This window comes from Rousettus aegyptiacus, unplaced genomic scaffold, assembly GCF_014176215.1.
Source record: "Rousettus aegyptiacus isolate mRouAeg1 unplaced genomic scaffold, mRouAeg1.p scaffold_m13_p_9, whole genome shotgun sequence".
NCBI classification, from domain to species: Eukaryota; Metazoa; Chordata; class Mammalia; order Chiroptera; family Pteropodidae; genus Rousettus; species Rousettus aegyptiacus.
Window position 1 is genome coordinate 76,635,481 of NW_023416312.1, and position 17,408 is coordinate 76,652,888.

General features: G+C 35.6%; 1 protein-coding gene across 9 annotated transcripts in view; it reads left to right on the forward strand.

Annotated features, from left to right (window-relative positions):
* The window catches only part of GRIA3 (glutamate ionotropic receptor AMPA type subunit 3), a 346,637-nt gene that overhangs the window by 236,441 nt on the left and 92,788 nt on the right, over positions 1 to 17,408 (forward strand). For all 9 annotated transcript variants that reach the window (XR_004952901.1, XR_004952902.1, XR_004952903.1 and 6 more), the window contains 2 exons: positions 2,575 to 2,736; positions 8,022 to 8,189. Coding sequence is in view for 6 of the 9 variants with exons in the window: in XM_016136089.2 (XP_015991575.1) it covers positions 2,575 to 2,736; positions 8,022 to 8,189 (330 nt within the window). In the remaining 3 variants the exon portion in view is untranslated. The remainder of the gene's footprint in view (positions 1 to 2,574; positions 2,737 to 8,021; positions 8,190 to 17,408) is intronic.

The window sequence follows — 17,408 nt, forward strand, 5'->3', positions numbered from 1 at the left end:
AGGGGTATGGATAATGACTGGAGAGACACAAGAGGGGGGCTTCTAAATATTAGTTACATTCATGTGTTCAGTTTCTGAAAATTCATCAGATTATATACTTAAAGAGAGGTACACTTTTCTACATCATTATTATACTTCAAGAAAAAACTTATAATGCAAAAAAAGAAAATGTTAGAAAATAGGGATTTGAATAATAAAAGGGTATACATTTGTCAAATTTGAGCAGTACATTTAAGATAGGTGTAAGGTGACAGCTCATTGTGGTTTCAATTTGCATTTCCAACAATGATGTATTACCTCACACCTGTCAGATTGTCTATTATTAATAAATTAGCAAACAAGTGTCGACGAGGATGTGGAGAAAAGGGAGCCCTCATGAGCTGTTGGCGGGATTGCAAAATTAGTGCAGCCACTATGGAAAACAGTATGGAGGTTCCTCAAAGAATTCAAAATAGAACTACCATATGACCCAGCAATTCTACTTCTGGGTATTTATCCAAGGAAATCTAAAACACTAATTCTAAAAGATATATGCATTCCTATGTTCACTACAGCATTATTTACAATAGCCAAGATATGGAAACAACCAAAATGTTCACCAACAGACAAATGGATAAAAAAGATGTATATATATACAATGGGCTATTACTCAGCAATTAAAAAAAGATGAAATCTTGCCATTTACAACAACAAGGATTAAACTAGAGGATATTATGCTAAGTGAAATAAGTCAGAGAAAGACAAACACCACATGATTTCATTTATATGTGGAATCTAAAACACAAAATAAAATGAACAAACAAAATAGAAACAAACTCATAGATACAGAGAACAAAATGATGGTTGTCAAATGGAAAGGGGGTTGAGGAGATTGATGAAAAAGGTAAAGAGCTTGAGAAGTACAAATTGCCAGTTATAAAAATAGTCATAGGATGTAAAGTACAGCATAGGAAATATAGTCGATAACATTGTAATAACCATGTATAGTGCTGGATGGGTCCTAGACTAATCAGAGGATCACTTCATAAAGTATATAAAAGTCTAACCATTATGCTGTATGCCTGGAACTAATCTAAAACAATATTAAACATTTAATTGAAAAATTAAAAAAATTTTAAAATAGTCACAGGGATATAAAGTAGTCAGTAATATTATAATAACTATGTATGGTGTCAAGGGGTATTAGCCTTATTAGGGTGATCACTTTGTAAGTCATATAAATGTCTAATCACTATTTTGTACACCTGAAACTAATATAATATTGTATATCAACTGTAAATGAAAAGACAAAAAAAGAAAAAAGAAAACAAAGATTTGTGCATTTTGTTGAAATGTAAATTTTACCTCAAGAAAGATGGAAGTAAGGAAGAAAAAGGAAAGAAGAATGAAAAATGAAAGAATGAACAGAAGGACAAATAAAAAGACAGAATGAACAAAACAAACAAAAGAACAAATGAAAGAACAAACGAACGAATGAAAGAAAGGAAAAACTACAAGCCAAAGTCATTTAGTGTAAAGTAAACTGATGTCTGCAACTTACTTTGAAATACATCCAAAAAATGAAATGTATTGATGGATGGATAGAAAAATATTAATTGTAAAATATGAGTAGTAAGTATATAGGTATTCACCATACAATTCTTTCAACTTTTCTGAATATTTGAAAATTTTACACAAAATGTTAGGGAGGAGAATCTAAAGAAGGGAAGAATTCTCCCTTCTTTATAAATGTTGGCTTCAACCCACTGAAGACACAAATACATCAGCAGCAACTGGAAAAATACAGGTATCCAACAAAAATAGCACAATTCCTGGGAGAGGTGTGCTACAAGTTAGCAATGCACGGTGGAACCAGTGGAGATAGCTTGCTGTGAACCTAAGGAGGTGTATCAGGAGGCTTGGATGGCAGAGACACCAAATCATAACCAGAGCAAGAGAGAAATAAAATGGTGGATGCTATGAGGTGAATGTCAAGGCTTGCTTATGGACACATGTGTGACATATCCTGGGGTTTGTGCCATCATATACAACCAAACTATCAATTTCTGTCTTTGGCACTTCTGTAAGTCACAAATGTTGAAAGTGCTCATCAGAATCTGAAGCAATCTGCTGTGTTTGGCATGTTAAGCTGAAGAAAGGTTTTTTATTCCTATAGTTCAGATCAAACTTTTCAATTTCCCAGTTACATGAAGCATCATATTTGTACTCCATGAAGAAACACTAAAAATACAGGTAACAAATGAAAACATCTGCTTGAAGTTGACACCTATGTTTGTCCTTGCCGCCACTATGCTAAATAAAGATTCAGGAACTAAAATGGATAATGCATGTTTTCTCCATTATGACTATAGTTTCAGAGACACAGTGCCCTAAGAATTAGTCCATTACCAGAGTTGTTTGTTGTTGCTGTTTTTGAGTTAGAATTAATATATATCATTGTATTCAGAGTTTTCTTGATTGTTATAGAGTGATCCCAGGGAGAAAATTTTCATTTCCTCTTTAGCACTTTAATCAGTTATGATAAGTAAAAACTCACAGCCTTCCACAATCATGACTCTTTTATTCTCTTTCTAGGGTTTTACTGATATTTTGCTAGAAAGAGTCATGCATGGGGGAGCCAACATTACAGGATTCCAGATTGTCAACAATGAAAACCCTATCGTTCAGCAGTTCATACAGCGCTGGGTGAGGCTGGATGAAAGGGAATTCCCTGAAGCCAAGAATGCACCACTAAAGGTAGTGTTCCCTGGCATGTAGAAACCTTAGGTCAGCTTTTCAAAGCATCTCAGTATGGTCTTTATGTATTTACAGCCATCCTCTGATCAAGTGGTCTTCCCTCAAAAGTGTTTCAGGGATGCTAAAACACAACCACAGGTGATACTGCTACCTTTGAAATCTAAATTCCCAAATAAAAAATCTATCGAGAAGATATTTTAAGACCTAATGTTGGGGAATGTTAATTTTGTAATGAATTTCATTTGTAATATGCTCATAACAATTTACAATATTAAAAGAACCTGAGTCAGACAAAAGGTAGGGGCAGTGAGAATAGCTAAGAAAGACTGATACTTTGAAACAGAAAATTAGATTTTACATTATTTATGTGATTGCTCTGTATTAGTAAGTTTCATAAATTTTGGTACATCCAAGTAAATTAGGCACTAATACAGAATGTGTGTTAGCTATACATATATTGAACAGAAATGTTTTCCTGTCTGCAAAAGTACCTTTAAAAATAATTAGGTTACTTAAGTTGCTCATTTTCATGAAATCAAGATAAGAATATTAAAGGAAGAAAGTCATGTTTAAAGTACACATTTTTCATACATGTACCCCTATAGCTAGAAATCATATTGTTAAAAGCAGGAATTAAAACAGATAAATTAGGAGAAAGTTATTCATGTTACACAAAGGATCCTTCCTTCAAATGTATTTTTTAAAGTAACTATTCCCTTGTTGCATTGATTCAAGTATGAAACTAACTTTAAATTCTTTCTTCCTGATATAGTGAAAGCACGTATGTACCATGGCTATGGGATTCCTATGATCAAAACAAGGGGCCAAAATAGAGTCAAGACCCTTCCCTAAAAAAGGAAAAGGCAGGGGGAATAGTTGCTTTCTCATGGCTTCAAGATATCCATCTTCACCTCCTCCCTGGCAAGAACAGAATAAGAGAGAACAATAGGGACATAGACTAACGAAGACACATATTCTGTATCACCTACACAGGTCCACCCTAAATGGGTCACATCAGAACGTAATACAAGAAGGACTTTACTTTATACAGTTGGTATGTTCTAGAAAAGCTGTGAGTTAAAAATAATTTTTTCATTCATTTAAGTCACTCACTAGTTAAGTGATACTATATAGCTCTAGCGATTATAGCATACATACTAGATTTTTCTAGGACAACCCATCTTAAAGCATTCTGTCCCATGGTCAGATCAGATGTCCTCATGTTTCGATAAATATGATCACAACTCCTATCATGAATCCTTTGTAGTCAAATCTTTTTTTAAGAGTTTTTAAAAAATATTTTTGTCATGACATAAGTAAAATATAATATTATATTAGTTTTAGGTATACATAATGACTTGAGATTATATATATATAGTTGTGAAATGATTACCAACATAAGTTTAGTTAACATCTATCACCACCGTAGTTACAATTCTTTTTTATGATGGGAATTTTTAAGATCTACTTTCCTAGCAACTTTCAAAAATACAATATAGGATATTTACCATGCTGTAGATTACATCCCCAGGACTCGCTTCTCTTATAACTGGAAGTTTGTACCCTTTTACCACTTCCACCAATTTCCCCCATTCCCCACCCCTTCTTCTGGTTACCAGCTACCTGTTCTCTATTTCTATGTGTTCAGGTTTTCTTAGATTTCATATATAAGTAAAATCACATAGTATTTTTTTGTCTGACTTATTTCAGTTAGCATAGGTCCCCAAGGTTGTCAAAAATTGCAGGATGTCCTTTTTTACATGGTTCAATAATATTCCTGTGTGTGTGTGTGTGTGTGTGTGTGTGTGTGTGTGTGTCCCACATTCTCTTTATCCATTCATCCATTGATGGACACGTAGATTGTTTTCATGTCTTGGCTATTGTAAATAATGCTGCAATGAACATGAGGGTGCATATATCTTTTCCAGAGAGTGATTTCATTTCCTTCGGGTAAATACTCAGAAGTAGAATTGCTGGTTCATGTGTTAGTTCTATTTTTAATTTTTGAGGAACCTGCATATTATTCTCCATAGTGGCTGTACAATTTGTTTTGTTTGTTTTGTTCATTTTGTCCAAACAACAGTGCACAAGGTTCCCTTTTCCCAACATCCTCCCTAAAATTTGTTATTTCTTGTCTTTATGATAATAACTTTTCTAACAGGTTTGAGGTTACATCTCATTGTGGTTTTGATTTGCATTTCTCTGATAATTCAAATCTTTTTTGTGTACTAAATCCAGTCACTATAATTAGGTGATCTTATAAAAATTTCAATTTTCTTTTTCTTTTCATTTACATATTTTGCAAATTTATTTATTTCTATGATGGTGATATTGGTTAACAAAATCCAGTAAGTTTCAGATATACAATTCAACAGTAAGGCATATATATATTACAATGTGTGTTCAGCACCCATAGTTAGATTTCTTTCTGTCACCACATATTTGAACCCCTTTAACCCATCTACCTACCCCCTCCTGCCCACCTTCTGATAAACACTAATCTATTGTGCATGTCCATGAGTCTCTGTTTGTTGCTTTTAGGTTTATATCCCACATGTAAGTGATATCATGTGATTTTCGACTTTTTCTGTCTGACTTATTTTGCTTAGCATGATAATCTCAAGGTCTATCCATGTTGTTGCAAATGACAGTATTTCATCTCTTCTTATGGCTGAGTAATACTTCATTGCATATATGTACCATAGCTTCTTTAGCCAATCATCTATTGTAGGGTACTTCAGTTGCTTCCATGTCCTCACCACTGTTAATAATGCTATTATTAACATTGGTGTGCAAATATCTTTTCGGATGTGGGTTTTCAAGTCTTTGAGGTAAATACCTAGAAGAGGGATTGCTAGATCATATGGTAGATCAATTCTTAGTATTTTAGGAACCTCCATACTATTTTATATAGCAGCTGTACTAATTTGCAGTCCTACCAGCAGTATATGAGGGTTCCTTTTCCTCTGCATCCTCTCCAACATTTGTTATTACTTGTCCTGTTGATTATAGCTATTTTAATAGATGCGAGATGGTATCTCATTGTGGTTTTGATTTGCATTTCCCTAATTGCTAGTGATGTTGAGCATCTTTTCAAATATTTGTTGGCCATTTGTATGTCCTCTAGGGAGAAGTGTCTGTTCAGGTCCTCTGACCATTTTTTTATTGGATTTTGTTGTTGTTGTTGTTGTTGTTATTGAATTGTATGAGTTCTTTGTATATTTTGGATAGTAGACCCTTATTGGAGGCATCACTTGCAAACATGTTTTCCCATTCAGATGGTTGTCTCTTGTCTTGTTTACGGTTTCTTTTGCTGACAAAAAGATTTTTAGTTTGATGTAGTCCCATTCATTAGATTTTCATGAAACTACCTATACACTACTTTGCCATTCTTAGATTTAGCAGGTAGAGAAATTTTTATTTATTCAGTATTTTAGGGGGTACCTACAATGTGTCAGACATTGTGTTAGGTACAAGTAAAATGGACAAGGGTAAAAATATTAAAAGGCTACTACTGAGTAGTTTATGCCTCCTCTTAAGTTGTAGAGGTTGTACAAAAGAGAAAGAAGACAATCTCAGCTCTGAATTATCCATTGATAACTCATGTAATATATAATATAGTTCTTGGAACCTGCTAATAAGAACTGGTAAGTCTTACAAGTAAAACTCTGAATAACTAAAGAAAATTGAAGATTAATTAGATGGTTACAATTTTCATATTACTTTTGCTTATTACTAGCAAACCTTGTTCTATATCTATCAGACAAAAGCCTACTTTAAAAAATGATATACGTAGTTGGTAGTTGATAGATGGTCATGTGGATGTGGAGCATGGCATAGGGAATGCAGTTAATATTAATGTAATGTCTAGATGTAGAGCCAGAGGAGAGAAAAAGCAATCAAGGGGATTGTTTTATAAACTATATAAATGTCTAACCAATAAACTGTATACTTGAAACTAATAATAACTTTTTAATTAGCTAAGAGAAAAAATGATATATAAAATTTTTATTAGAAAATAAAATTGTCTAGAGATCAAAATACTTACACTTAATTTATTCTATACTTATGAACATTTCCTTTGGAGGCTTTTTTTTACATGCTAACACATTGGTAAGTGAGGCTGAAAAAGTAAAAAAATAAATAACTCTTTTGGCATGGCTTGGGAAGAACTACATAAAGATTACTGACAATTTAACACAGTCAGCTTGGGAAAAGAAACCACCATGTTTATTTTATGTAATGCTAGGATGCACAGACACAAAAATTTATTGCAGGAAAGAACATATGCTCCCTCCTGCAGTCATATTTGATGATTTGATCCTGAAAGAGCAGTAACATGAAAAAGGTTAGAAAAGTAAATTAATAGTGGTAAAGATGACAATGTATTCACTCCCAATTTTATTTGGACATAGTATATAGAGAAAACTCTCTCTAGAACATTTGCTTCATTTAAAAAAAATTAACAGAATTCTATATTCTACTAGTATTTGTCACCCCTGTAAAACAGGGACCAGCTTATTTTAATCAAATGTTGATTCATTTAATGAAAAGATATCCACTATGTCAAATTGCAGATAATCTAATCCCTTGTATTAAGCCATTCTTAGTAGAGCATATCAATGTATCCAAGGAGGGAAAAGTAAGTGTCCTTGCCTGAAAGAGCTAGCATCATGAAGTATTGCCAGTGAATTAGCAAATGTTATCAGATTTAAAACTCAGTATAACAATTGTAATTTTCTACAATTGAAAACTAGCTTTGGTTTTTGTCCCCCTCCCCCCATGGGAAAAAAAAACTGATTTATTGTTGGCCAGAGGTCTAGTTCACCAGAAACATGGTCCAGAGAGAAATGATTAATGTTTCCCTCCATTTTCCCCTAAGTAAACACCAGATCTGAATTTTCTATTACAAACAGTAATAACCTAATCTTTAGGATATGATGTTTCCTCTCCAATCTACATATGCCATCTTTTACCTTCACACATATTTCTTTCCCTATAAAGAACCTGGCCTTTTAGTAGTCTCTCACTCAATATGAAACATGGTATTTAGAGCAAGAGAGTGATTCCTTTGAGCTATGTGATCTTAACAATCTTAACATGGAAACATATGAGGGAAGAGGCAGTATTCTAGAATGAATCAAAGTCAGAGAGACCTCTTGATTCAAATAATTAAGAAGGTGACTTCTTAGAGCAAGAGGTGGAGATGAACTAAAATAAGGAACAAGGCAAATTTTGAGGGCATCATTTGTCATGATATTTTGTTTTATATACATCCATTTCAGTATACATCTGCATTGACGCATGACGCAATACTGGTCATAGCAGAAGCTTTCCGCTATCTGAGGAGACAGCGAGTGGATGTGTCCCGGAGAGGCAGTGCTGGAGACTGCTTAGCAAATCCTGCTGTGCCCTGGAGTCAAGGAATTGATATCGAGAGAGCCCTAAAAATGGTAATGACCACAATAGATTATTGGGGTGTGGGGCCTCATAAAGACACAAAAATATGAAACCTCAATCTTGAGGAAAGACATACTAAAAGGAATAGGATCAGACGCCATAGAATGTGAGAGTGTGCAGAAAGGTGAGCATGGATATTAATCAAAATTTAGAGATCTAAAACTAGAAGTTTCTTCCTTGAAGCCTGAAAAATGGCAAATTTAGTTCTGTGCTGAATATTTATTTCTGTGCTACATTGTAAGTAATAAATCAAACTCACTATTATCAAAAGTTATGGATTGACATTGTAAATGGCTTCAGAAATTCAAACTTTCCAGAAATATATTATTAGGGGGAATGGGATATTTTATAGGAAGCTTCTAGTTTCAAGGTAAGCATTACAAAGGACAACGGAATCTTCTGGCTTATCAGATAAATTATTAGCCTGGATGGACTTTGGAACTGAGTCAGTGTGATAGTATTTCTGCTGTCAAAAAGAACCTTTATACTGTTCCACATGGTGAAATGCAGGAACATTATCCATTTCTAAGCCTACTTAAGAAGCTTTCCCAAATGCCCCAAAGAAAAGGCTTTTAAGACGAGGAATCAATGGATAGACAGTCAAATAAGTCACTTGTTTTTAGTACTTACAGAGTAGAAAATTATTTAAAGCTTCAAGCAGTGTCCTTTGAATATTTTCCATTATTTACACTAGGAGCAACATCACTCATTCATTGAAGTTTTACAAGCGGGAGCTATTTGCTGAATATTTCACTTTATGCTACATGTGTTTACGCTCATTAAAATGAGCCTTTGAGAGTACAAGACTCTCATATCTATTTATTTAATTATCCTGATGTTCAGGACATTCAAATAAACAAAGAGACAGGCAATGATAAGATAATTCTGTGCACAACTTAGAAACAAAGAATTTGTAATGGCCTCATAATATACATCATTTTGTATAGTTGCCTTAAATTTGCCAAGTTGGAAGCATTCAGTCAAAAGGATTTCGTAGTCCCTGTGTCTCTCTCCAAGAAAGAGATATGACTCATTCTCTGATCATGCAAATTTTTATGTCACATGTCAGTTCCTAAATGTTGTTTTATGGAGGTAACACTGCACAATTTGAAGAGCAGTTAATTAAATTCAACCTTCATAGCAGTTACGAGGTTTGTATTGTCAGGTAAAACATGAGAAGTGAAATACAAAACTCCTTCAGAGTGAATCAAAAGGAGTCTTCTCCAAGAAAACTGCAAAGGGCAAGTTCCAGCATCTCCAAATGACTCTCCATTCTTGACACAAACAATTGTCTTTCCCAAATAGAAAACTAGGTACCAGAGCAAAGGACAAGAAATTAATTTCACTAGAAAAAGGATATATATATATATGGATACACACACACACACACACACTATGGAACAAATAATTTCTGCATGTGTAACTAATTAATAAAGTTCAAGCTATAAGCAGGGTAAGTAATGTTTCTCCCCAGGTCCTATTGATCAAACTTAACCAACAAAATTTGTATATTTGTCTCTCTTTGATGATCTCTTTCTACAGGCCAACCTCTTTCTGTTGCTCCAGAGGCATTTATCATAAGGGAACATCTACTTTTCCAATAGTAGATGTTCCCTTATGATAAATGCTCAGTAAAACTCCACTATTCAGAGGGACTGAAAGGGAGGATGGTCTGAAGTACTAAAGGTTTTACTATATTAAAATAAATCCCATTTTATTCAGGTTAATTAAAAGTGAGAATGTATGATGTTAAAAGCATTCCTTATTGTGACCAGCACATAGCTGTTGCTCAATAAATTATTCTCTTCCTTTGAAGAAATTTGGCAAACAAAATCATTGCTTCATAGAGGCTCCAAAAGGACCTGTTTTAATGAATAATAAGAACATCATTTATTCAGTAAATATTTATTGCATACCAACAATTATGTATCAACTCTAACTTAGTATGCAAACATGAAATAAGGGGAGATCACATTTAAATTGTTAATATGTAAACAAATGCTTATACAGACCTTAAAGCCATTTGCAACTTGAGTAAATATTCTCCTTACAATCTACAGGTAGTACAAAGATCATCCTCATCCCGGTCTACTGAAACATGTCACAACTTTAAGTCATTGAGAGTTTGCCACTTGTTCGGTAAACATTTATTGAGCACCTGCTCTATCCCAGGCTCTGTAGTGGTTGAGAACATGGGAAAAAAATGTCTCTCATCTTGAGATACTCCCAATCTAGTAGGGAAAATGGAAATATATAGATGATTAAATGTTTTCGTTAAATTATAGAAGATGTGATGGGAATCCACAGGAGAAGAATCTAATATAGACTGAGGTGGGAAGCAGGGAAGACTAAAGAAAGGATGCCAGATGGGATGATGGGAAACCATCACTACTATTCACATTCTTAAAAGTAGACCTCTCTTGGCTTATCATCAAAATGGAGGAGTGGATAAACACTGTGCTTGCCTTCTCTCATGACCACATCAAAATTACAACTAAACCACGGAACAACAATTGTTGATAATTACCTAAAATCTAGCCAAAAAGAAGTCCTACAACTGGGGACATACAGAAGAAATTATGCTGAGACTGGTACGAAGAGTGGAGATAAAGAACAGGCTGAGCCTACACACATGTGTGGCTATTAAAAATCAAGAGGAATATCTTGGTTGCAGAGGTCCCCCCGGAAGATCTATGGGTCCCAGCTCCACACCAGGCTCCCAAGCCCAGAGTTCCAGTGCAAGGAAGAGAAGTTCCCATAACTTCTGGCTGTGAAAAGTAGTGGAAATTATAGCTGAGTGAGGCAGAGGACTTCCGGAGTCTCAAATTTTCCACTTGAAGGGCCCAGACATGGACTTGCTCACTACGGAACTCACTTGCTCTGAGCTCCAGCAGTGGGGCAGCAGCTCAAAAGGCACCAGAAACATATGGGAAGGAACTGAATTGTCTGGCTTCAGGCCAAGAGATAAAAGGGCAGCTTTCTCCAAGATGGAAGTGCTAGCAGAAGCCATTGTTCCTTTGGTGAGCCCTTCCCACACCCAACATGCAGACACATGTGGCTACCATATCTGAATCTCCGTTAACCACTTCCAGTGGCTTTTCCATACAAACTGACTATCTAGACTCACACTGCAGACTTTAGTAAAATCTCTCAATGGTTCACAAACCCCAAACAAGCAGCATCTGGCCTCAGTATGCCCCATACCTCTTTCTAAGCAACCCTAAGCCTGGCAGTAGCAGCAGCTATCCTCAGTTTGCAACCTAGTCTCTACCAGGCACCTCCAAGTTCAGCAGAAGTGGCAACTATCTGCACAACACTTTACACATCATATCAACTGGCCCCGGGGCAGTGCACAAGCAGTAGCTGACCTTGGCCTGCAACAAAGCCTCTCCCAAGAGCACCCAGACACAACACACCTGGCAGCCAGCATCAGACCACACCAGAGCACCATCCAACCACCTCCACAAATGACACACCAAAAGGGCAAACTAGACAGGCACCAGAGCCCTGCTAAAGTGAACCCTGCTTCATAGGGTCAGCTCCTGCACAACAGCTCTTCCACTATAATCACAACCAGCCCTCACAACCAAACAGCCTTAGTGTCAATCCCTACTACTGATGTGCCAACAGCAACTAAGGCTCAACCATAATAGGAGGGCACACATAGAACCCACACAAAGGAAACATCTGGAGAACCTGGCTCAGGTAACAGGGTAACTACACCATTGAACCCCACAGGACATCTACTATATAAGGCCATTCTACCAACACTGGGGAACATAGCAGCTCTACCTAATACATAAAATCAAACACAAAGAGGCAGTCAAAATGTGAAGATAAAGAAACATGTCCCAAATTAAAAAAAAAAAAACAGAACAAAGCTCCAGAATTTTTTTTTAAATGGAGACAAGGTATATACAGAGTTCAAAACACTGGTTATAAAAATGCTCAATGATCTCACTGAGAATTTCAACAAAGAGATAAGAAACATAAAAATTGAGACAGAAAACACTGAAAAGAACCGATCAAAAATAAAGAATACAATAACTGAAATGAAGACAACGTTAGAGGGAATTGATGAAGCAGAGGATCAAATCAGAAATTTGGAAGGTAAGGTAGCAGAAAACACCCAATCAGAACAGCAAAAACAGAAAACAATCCAAAAAAATGAAGATAGTTTAAGGAGCTTCGGGGACAACATTAGCATACCAATAATTACAGCATAGGGGTACCAGAAGGAGAAGAGAGCAAGGAATTGAAAACCTCTTTGAAGATATAATGATGAAAAACTTCTTTAATCTGTCAAAGGAAATAGACATACAAGTCGAGGAAGCATAGAGAGTCCCAAACAAAATGAACTCAAAGACACCCACACAAGGACACATCATAATTAAAATGCCAAAGTCAAAAACAAAGATTCTTAAAAGCAAAAGTTATTAGTTACCTACAAGGGAGCTCCCATAAGGCTGTTGGCTGATTTCTTAACAAAAACTTTGAGGCTAGAAGGGATTGGTAGGAAATATTCAGTGATGAAAAGCAAGAACCTACAACCAAGATTAGTTTACCCAGCCAGTCTAGCACTTAAAATTGAAGGAGAGATAGGGAGCTTTTCAGACAAAAACTAAAGGAGTTCATCACCACCAAAACAGTACTACAAGAAATGTTAAAAAGACTTCTTTAAAAAGAAAAAGAAGGAGAATGGGAAGTAGGAGGAGAGGAGGAGGAGAAAATAAAAAAGAACATAAATATGAATAATAAAATGCCAATAACTATGTACCTATCAATAATCACTTTAAGTGTAAATGAATTAAATGTTCCAATCAAAGACAAGGTAGCTGAACGATTAAGAAAACAAGGCCTAAGAAATGGGAAAAAAACAGCATAGATGATGGAGGCTTTCTTCATCCCTCTTGTAACCAAATCAAAGTTGTGACAGAAACAAGGAGCAAACAGCAAGAAAAATCACCTGGAATCTATAGGAACAGAAGCACTTCAATTAGGGAGAGAAATGATTAATTAACCTACAATAATAGAATGTAGGAGGGGGCAAAGACATGAAGCTGGTTGATCAAGGCAGCTGAGTGGGACAGAGGCTGCAGCAGCAACAACTGGCAGCTGCAGATGCCTCTTAAAGGGGAAGTGTCCACAAGTGGACTTTCACGGGGACTAAATTGCTTGCTCTGGGCATAAGCACCGAGTTGGCTGCTCCCGGGGCACCAGGGACTTGCAGGAGGACACTGAGCTGTTGGGATGAGGACTGGATGTGAGGCTCACTCCCTACAGAAGATCTGGTGGTATCCATGGTTCCTCTGTTGAGCCCTTTCTCTTCTAGTGTGTGGACACAGAGCCACCATAGCTGAAATATCATCAAACTGGATAACAGAGGTCACTCTGCCCAAAAGATTCCCTGAAACTCTGCCTCCGCCAACTTGTGGCCCAACCCAAGCCACATCCAGGTGCATCCTCGGCAAGTCAGGTGCTCCTTGCTGAGCAGCGCCAAGACTCACATTGGTGGCAGCTGACTGCAGTTTCTGGTGTGGCCTCTCGAGGAAACTATAAGCACAGGACCTGTGGATTGCTTGCTGAACCTTAACAGGTGGCTCTGGAGGGGCACAGGCTAAATTTGGCCTGCAGCTAAACCCCTCTCAGGATTCTCCCACTAAACACTGACCAGACAAAGCCGCACTAATAAGACCGGGAGACTTAAGAGCTTTGCTTAGTACACAGAAACATACACAGAAAGGCAGTCAAAATAGGAAGACAAAAAGCAGAAACCATATGAGAGAACAAAGCAGAGATCCAAGAATAATATAATCAAGCAATCTAACAGATGCAGAGATCAAAACACTGGTTATAAAGATACTCAATGAACTTAGGAGAAGCGTAGATGAATTCAGTGAGAATTTTAACAAAGAGATTAAAAAAATATGAAAATGGAAATTATAAAAAGGAACCAATCAGAAATGAAGAACACATTATCTGAGATGAAAAGTATATGAAATGGAATAAACAGTAAATAAAGAAGAGGATTGAATGACTGATATAGCATATGGGGAAGCCAAGGACACTCAATCAGAAAGGCAAGAAAAAAGAAGCCAAGACTATAATAATAATTTAAGGAGACGATGGGACATAATTAAATGTAAAAATATATGTCATAAGGGTATCTGAAGGAAAAAAAAAAGACGTTGAACAGCTAGCTATTTGAAGAAATAATGATGGAAATTATCCTTATCTGGTGAAGGAAATAGATATGCAGCCCCAGGAAGATTAGAGAGTCCCAAAAAAGAGGAGCCCAAAGAGGCCCACACCAAGATATAACATAATTAAAATGCCAAAAGTTTAATCCAAAGAGAGAATCTTAAAAGCAGCTAGAGAAAAGCAGTTAGTTACCTACAAGGGAGCACCTATAAGACTGGCAGCTGATTTCCCAAAAGAAACGATGCAGGACAGAAGGGCTTAGCACAAAATATTCAATGTAATGAAAAGTCAGGATCTTCAACCAAGAATATTTGATCCAGCAAAGCTATCATTTAGAGTCAGAGGATAGAAAGAGAGCTTCCCAGACAAAAATAAGCTAAAATAATTTATCAACACCAAGCCAGTATTACAGGAAATGTTGGAGGGACTTTTTTGAGAAGATAAATATATTGAAAACAGGAATAAAGAATGGCAATAACTACATTCCTCTGAACAAGTACCTCAAATGGAAAAGAATTAAGTGCTCCAACCAAAAGATAGAGTGGCTGAATGGATGAGAAAACAAGACCCCTACTTAGGCTGCCTACAAGAGACTTACTTCTGAGTAAAAGACACACACAGACTAAAAGATAGGGGATGGAAAAAGATATTGCCTCGATGGACCTAGAGGGTATTGCACTGAATGAAATGGGTCAGATTGAGAAAGACAAATATCACATGATTTCACATATGTGTGGAATCTAAAGAATAAAATAAACAACAACCACAAAAGCAAAAACGAACTTATAGGTACAGAGAATATTTAGAGTGCTACAAGATGGGAGGGGTGTTGGGGACAGCAAAAAAAAGGAAAGGGATTAAGAAGTACAAATGGTTAGTTGCAGAATAGACATGGAGATGTTGTGTGTAGCATGGGGAAGATGGTTAATAATGTTGTAATAAATTTTAAAGAGGAAGTGGGGTTCAAGATTTAGTGGGGTGATCACTTTGTGAGTTGTGTGGATCTCTAATCACTATGCTATACAACTGAAACTGCTATATTATTGTATGCCAACTATATTTGAAAAAACTCATTAAATTGTACAATGTAAATAAGAGCAACTAATTGTCTTTTAATATTTCAATAAAGCCAGGAAAAAAGAAGGAATTGGCAGGATATATTCAAAGTTATGAAAAGCAAGCACCTACAACCAAGATTACCCAGAAAATATATCATTTAGAATCGAAGGAGAAATAAAGAGCTCTCCAGACAAGAGAAAGCTAAAGAAATTTATCATCACTATACCAGTATTACAAAAAAAGTTAAAGGGTCTTAAGAAGAAAATAAAAAAATAGATTAAAAACATGAAGTACAAACTGTCAATTACAAAATAAGTCATTGAGATGTAATGTGCAGCAGAGGGAATATAGTCAATAATATTGTAAAAAGTTTTTACAGTGACAGATGTTTACTAGATTTATCATGGTGACCACTTCATAAGGTATATAAATTTCTAATCACTATGCTGTATGCCTGAAACTAATATAATATTGTATGTCAACTCTAATTTAAAAATTAAAAAATCAAAAAATATGAATAATAAAATGGGAGTAATGACATATCTATCAACAATTACTTTAACTGTAAGAAAATTTAATGCTCCATTCAAAAGACATAGGTGGACAAATAGATAAGAAAACAACCCTTACATATGCTGCCTACGAGAGATTCACTTCAGATCATAAGACACACACAAAGTAAAGGTTTAGATGAAAATAAGGTAGTTCATAAAAATGAAAAGGAAAAAGCAGCTGGGGTAGCAACACTTATACCAGATAAAATAGATGTTAAAACTAAGGCCATAGCAAGAGACAAAGAAAGACTTTGTAATCTTACCTCTGGGTATTTATTCAAAGAAACCCAAAACATTACTTTGAAAGAAAAAGTGCATTCATATGTTCATTGTAGCATTATTTACTATAAGTAAGATATGGAGGCAACCTGGTTGTCTGATCGGTGGATAAATGGATAAGGAATAGGTGGTATATATATACAATGGAGTATTACTCACCTATATAAAAAAAGAATGAAATCTTGCCATCTGCAACAACATGGATGGACCTAGAGTGTATTGTGCTGAGTAGAGTAAGTCAGACAGAGAAATGCCATGATTTCACTTATATGAGGAATCTAAAGAATAAAATGAACAAACAAACAGAACAGAAACAAACTTTTAGATGCAGAAAACATACTTATAGTTGCCAGATGGGAGGGGTGTAGGGTTGAGGAAAAGAGGGCACAAGATTAAGAAACAAAAATTGGTAGTAACAAAATAGTCATAGGGATGTAAAGTATAGCATAAGGAATACAGTCGATAATATTGTAATAACTATGTATGGTGTCAGATGGGTACTAGATTTATCAGGGTGATCACTTTGTCAGTTATATAAATGTCTAATCAACATGATTTACACCTAAAACTAATAATAGTATTATATGTCAACCGTAATTGAAAAATAAAGAAATTTTTTAAAATAATAGTGTTCCATCTGAGTGGTACTTCAATTCTACTTCTGTTCACCAAAAATTCTATTCATGAGTCTGGAATCTCTTGGACATGCCTAGAATGTTGTCTAGTTTGTGTATTATGTTTAAATAGGCTGGATCTTTAGAAATATACAATTTTTAATAAGACTTGAAACCTTTGCTATTTTCAGTAATAAAGAATTTCTTTAATAAGTTCCTATACCAGCATCTTTGCCTTACCTAATTTTTGTCCTGAAATTCAATGTTCATAATAGACTGTAAATAACCCTTCATGTATCACAGAATGTACCAGATCTATACTATTGGATAAGAAATTTTAATCTCAACAAAGGAACTTTTCTTTAACTAGAAGTGTGCCATCACCTTTTCTGCAAGCCTAAGCTGACAATAGTGCTTAGGTTTAGTGGGTCAGGACAATCATCTTGTCTTTAAGAAGTCACATTGGAGCAGTTCTTCAACAGGAATTCCAGTTTCCTATTGGTAA